We start from the raw sequence: 5,314 nt of genomic DNA, 5'->3' as shown, positions 1-5,314 counted from the left end.
CCCGCTATGTGGCCCGCTTCGTTAGCCTTAGTCAGGATGATGGAGAGGGCCTCCGCCATGAAGTTAAAGAGGAGTGGGGAGAGCGGATCACCCTGCCGCACTCCCCTCTTGTTACGGAAGAAGGGTCCGATCTCCCCATTGATCGAAATCGCCGTCTGGACCCCGACAACCAGTTGTGAGATACGGTGGACCACCAATGCATCAAACCCTTTGCATCGTAGCACTTCCGTGAGGAAATCCCAGTTGACCCTGTCATAGGCTTTCTCGAAGTCTATCTTCAGCAGCACACAAGCATCCTTCTTGGATTTAACCTCATGCACGAGTTCGTGAAGAGCCAGCACCCCATCCAGGATAAATCTCCCCTTGATAAACGCCGACTGGTTGGGGCTAATAACTCTGTTAGCAATGGGGTCCAACTTGGTGGCAACCGACCTTAGACACGAACTTGAACACCACATTAATGAGGGCAATTGGACGGAATTGGGTAATCTGTTCTGCCCCGGGGACCTTTGGTATCTGCGACAGCACCCCAAAGATAAGACGTGAAATGTCGATTCTCCTGAGCAGAAATTCGTTGATGATGTGTAACACTCCCATCTTGATCAACGGCCAGAACTTCTTGAAGAACTGAACCGGAATACCATCCGGTCCCGGGGCTGTGTCAGACTTCATCTCACCCAGCAGGTGGTCCAGCTCTGTCTCCAAATACGTTCGCATAACTTCCGTGTTTTCCTCCATCGATACCCTTGCCTCCTCTCCCCAATCACTGGAATCCAGAGAGCACACCCTAGTCTCTATGGAGCCCAGCAGACGGCGATAAAAATCATAGACATGCCCTTGGATGAGTCTTTTTTTCTGTGATAGGGCCATTGAACTTTCTCTAGGGTGAAAACCCAAGGTCTTTGATCGGACAACGACACCGTCTATGCATTGTTTTCTTCTTATACGTGTTGCTTTTGGAGAACCTCTTTTTATAGTTTGGGTGTTGTCTTTGGTGGCGGCTTATCGTCAAGATAGCAATTGCATTAAGATTCTACACTACCAACAAGATGCCTGACGACATCAATGATGCCCACAACAAAAAAAAAAGAGAGGAAAAGAACGGAGTTGTCTGAGCATGTCGGGTCTTGGGCTTCATGTTTAGGCCCAACTCGAGCGGCGAAAGCGAGAGAGACCCGAGCCACTATCCGGTTCGATTCCGGTTCAAAAGATATCTCTTGCTCGACTCCGTGGATTTCCCATTCCCATCCTCCTCCCCGTCCCGGCCACCATGCCAGCCGCCGGCGCCGTCGCTGGCGTCACTCCATCCTCCCTCCTCCGCCTCCCCTCGTCCCCGGCTCCCAGCTCCCCGGCCGCCTCGTCGGCGAGGCCCCGGCGCCGCGCGCCGCACCCCCTCCTCTCCCTCGCCACCACGCCCTCGCGCGCCTCCTTCGCCGCCGCCGCCGCGCCGGCTTCCGACAACGGCTCCGCCTCCAGTTACGGGTACGCGTTTCTGTGCACACTCCGGTCGGCCCCGCGGTGGTGTACTGTTTGTTTTGCGTGGCAGAGCTGCGTGCTTTGGCCTAATGGGGCGCCCTCGCGTGGCCGCGCCCGCTGGTGGCGGTGGGCCGACGAGGTGCTCGACGGAATGCTTCCGTGTCGTGTTTGTTCCCCTAGAGACCGGATAGTTTATTCCTAACGGACAGCAGCACGGATAGGGCTTCGTTGCACTAGATGGTTATGGTCTTGCCACTGATTCAGTGATGTAGAATGATGCTTGCGGCCATCTGGCCGTGTGGCAAGGACAGTTTATCTGTGTTGGTTGCGGCGTTTTAGACAGCGAGCGCATTTTAGATACTCTTGTTACCTCATCAGTGTTGAAGGTGAATTTAGTGACCTTGAGACACACAAGCTGCACAGCAAGGGTTGTCAAATGCGACTTCTGCTCAGATTACGTAGGATTTAGCTACTTGCTCCTCAATCTGTTGTACCGGCAGTTGAAGTCCTTCGATTCTGAACACTTGATGCAATTACTTGAATTATTTTTCGTAACGCATCCCGCCTCTTACATTTGTCAGGAATCAAACGCCACTGATGCCGCCGTTCAGCGGACTTATGCTCGACGAAGGTTCTAGGTCTAAGAAGCCGTATAAATGGCAGCGGGTTCTACTCAAGGTAAGCGGGGAAGCGCTTGCTGGAGATCACACGGAAAACATTGACCCGAAGGTGAGGCTGCTTTTCTTAGTGTATCTTCTAGACAACTGTTTGATGTGCACCATGTAATGATGTTGGCTGTTCCAGGTTACAATGGCAATTGCAAGAGAGGTTGCTTCAGTCACCAAACTAGGTGTAGAGGTGTGTCATTTTTACTGCCTTCATTCTTTTTATTTTTTAATTTATTGGATTACCTTTTTGATTATTGAAATTAAACTGTTCCAAAAAAGCCTGAAACCAAATGAAGTAAATGCGCATAGTTTATGTTTAATTGTAGTAATTCAACAATTAAAGTTGTATGCATTCCAAGCCAGCGTCCTTGTGTTATGTGTATATGTTTCTCTTGGCTAGTAGAATCATGTCTAAACGTGTGAGTTATTGCAGGTTGCTATTGTTGTTGGTGGAGGCAATATCTTCCGTGGGGCTTCTTGGGCTGGATGCAGCGGTCTTGACCGTTCCTCTGCGGATTACATTGGGTGTGAACAATAATACTAAGCCTGATGTTTTCTCATAATTAAATAACAGCTGTCAAATAGTCTAGAAAAGAAGTTTAAATGCCATGGGGTGTGCTATAAGCCATTCATTGAAAAAACTAATTGGATGAACCAATATCAACACATTTTGGTAGGAGCAGGAACATGCATGTTTGACTGCTTATTATATAATTAAAGCCAACTTTTTGGACAGTTTGATATGTGTGGTATTATGGCTCTTTGTGCCCATCGGTCCATCACATACCATCTTTAAATCTGTTAAACTAGATTTTTTTTTTGAATGATTAACTGTGTAGAATCATAATTGCATCTTACAACCATATATTGTCTTCGGTTTTGTGGAAGCTCAAGGCCATCTGTAATTTATGACCTAGTATCTCGCTACAAAAAATAGTTTGCTGCTGCATCTGATTGCAATACCTTCTTTTATTTTCCCCAATTCAGTATGATGGCAACTGTGATGAATGCTATATTTCTTCAAGCAACAATGGAGAGCATTGGGATACCGACACGTGTCCAGACTGCATTCCGTATTTCAGAAGTGGCAGAACCATACATACGCCGAAGAGCAATCAGGCATTTAGAGAAAGGAAGAGTTGTTATATTTGCTGCTGGGACAGGCAACCCATTCTTTACAACTGATACAGCTGCTGCTCTTCGTTGTGCAGAAAGTGAGTTTGCCTTGAATCTTAGAAGTATGAACTGCTTTAATCATTAAAAAAAGCTAGAGAAATACACTTACAGAGATGTGTGTTTGTTTCACTCTCCAAAAACAGTATGGTTATAAATGCTACTGCAGTTGTTCATAGCGCATGTGTCCATGACAGGCCATAGGTTTAGCTACATATGTAATACTGTGAAACATTGAAGTTATTTTTCCATCTATTAATTGCCATGCTCTTCACAGTTGTGAGTAATGGCGACTACATGACTGCTCACATAAACACTCCACTGAGTTTATTTGATGATGTATTCATTAAAATCCCTGTTCATATTAAGGTGATAATGAAAAAATGGAAGGTTCAAAATTAGGTTCGAGAAAAACCTATGCATCTTTCTAAGCTCGTTTCTTGTTGTGTAGCTTAATTCTACTGGGACAGTTATAGCATATATTTACTAATTTATTTACATAAGCAATCATGAATTACAATCTGTGCTATGTCTATAGAAACATATTATAATGGGGTAAGCTTAAACTTAGCTTTTGTATACTGCTTTTGAAATGAACATCATCGTTTTAACAGTATTTTCCCTCCCTGTTTATTCTGCGTTGACTGTTTTTTTATCATGTACAGTCAATGCAGAGGTAGTACTTAAGGCAACAAATGTTGATGGCGTCTATGATGCGGATCCTAAGCGTGAGCCAAATGCACGCATTCTGGAGACAGTGAGCTACAATGAGGTGATCTCAAGAGACCTCTCAGTAATGGACATGACTGCCGTTACACTATGCCAAGAGAACAACATTCCTGGTATGGCTTTATCTGTTACTGACACTCCACACTCCTTGCTGTATTCGACTGTTGATTTTAATTTGTTGTGTATTTTTGCAGTTGTCGTGTTTAACCTGCAAAATACCGGAAACATTGCTAAAGCCATCGTTGGAGAGAAAGTTGGTACCTTCATAGGCTGCACAAGGAATCAAGACCAGAGCGCGGAGGGTGCACTGGATCAAGAAAAAGTTTGGTTAAGTAGTGATGAATGAATCTAAGAGGTCTCTGCCTCTAGCTGGATTTAGAATAGATTAGCTATCCAAGTGGCAGTTTAGTTGTAATTTTTGGAGAAGAGAAACAACGATGGATATAAAAATTGCTGCTGCGTGTATGATAGGATCTAGGAGTATGAAATAAATTTAGTTATATAAAGGTCTCATGTGCCATGTATGGTGGTTGTACCTAAAGAAGAATTTCTGTAGTTCCTGATGGTATAGTGAGCAACAGAAGATGATGATTTCTAGCCTGTTTTCCTTAATATTTTTTGAACTAGAAAACAGTAAATTTTTAGAAACATGGATATATTAACAAGATGGAGAGCAGTGGCACATGATATTCCAGATTTGCAGTCAAGATGGTACGGCTGAGCTGATTAACAAAAAACTTAACCTAGACATGCCAAAGCATGAATTCATTGTTCATACTATAACAACGCATGCAAGTCTGTATCTACCATGTCAGAAATTTCTCTAGGTGAGAATCTATTGTTATAAAGTTGATTGTGTTGTTCATGATTTGATAACACATGAAAAAACATGTGTCGCGCCAACAGAGTTCATAAAACTTGGTCTACAGAATTTGTAATGGCGCAGCTGCTTCTCTTCCATGACATTATAATAAGATTCAAGCAATATAGTGTCACATTCAGGGAATCTAGGATACAATACAATAAACTCGTTGGTAATATTTCCCGGAATCATCAATATATACCACATCGAGAGAAACCTCTCAACTACATTGTCGGTGTCAGCAAGCACTTTGTCTTGGTGGACGACCCCAACCACCTCCCGGCGGACTAAGGGGACCTCCTCCTTGCGAACGGCAAAGAAATCCTCGGTTTCCTTGTCTTCTTGCACCTTGGCTACCTCCTCTTGGACATCGACCATGGCTAACTAAACATGGACCACAACCATG

General features: G+C 44.4%; 1 protein-coding gene across 1 annotated transcript; it reads left to right on the top strand.

Moving 5' to 3' along the window:
- Positions 1–1,270: 1,270 nt before the first annotated feature.
- Positions 1,271–4,646, top strand: LOC124662232 (uridylate kinase-like). The gene is made up of 7 exons (XM_047200092.1): positions 1,271–1,482; positions 2,058–2,205; positions 2,281–2,334; positions 2,578–2,669; positions 3,132–3,358; positions 3,983–4,159; positions 4,241–4,646. Exons 1-7 carry the CDS (start codon positions 1,271–1,273, stop codon positions 4,390–4,392), a joined length of 1,062 nt encoding a protein of 353 aa, XP_047056048.1. The 3' UTR covers positions 4,393–4,646.
- Positions 4,647–5,314: the final 668 nt, after the last annotated feature.

The sequence above is a fragment of the Lolium rigidum genome, chromosome 6, assembly GCF_022539505.1.
Source record: "Lolium rigidum isolate FL_2022 chromosome 6, APGP_CSIRO_Lrig_0.1, whole genome shotgun sequence".
NCBI classification, from domain to species: Eukaryota; Viridiplantae; Streptophyta; class Magnoliopsida; order Poales; family Poaceae; genus Lolium; species Lolium rigidum.
The sequence above is the reverse complement of the archived record's forward strand: the minus strand, read 5'-3'. Positions and strand labels throughout refer to the sequence as shown.

Coding starts and splice junctions, on each gene's coding strand:
- LOC124662232 (XM_047200092.1), top strand. CDS start 1,271: ATGCCAGCCGCCGGCGCCGTCGCTGGCGTCACTCCATCCTCCCTCCTC. Junction 2,206..2,280: donor CGGAAAACATTGACCCGAAG/GTGAGGCTGCTT, acceptor TGGCTGTTCCAG/GTTACAATGGCAATTGCAAG. Junction 4,160..4,240: donor CCAAGAGAACAACATTCCTG/GTATGGCTTTAT, acceptor GTATTTTTGCAG/TTGTCGTGTTTAACCTGCAA.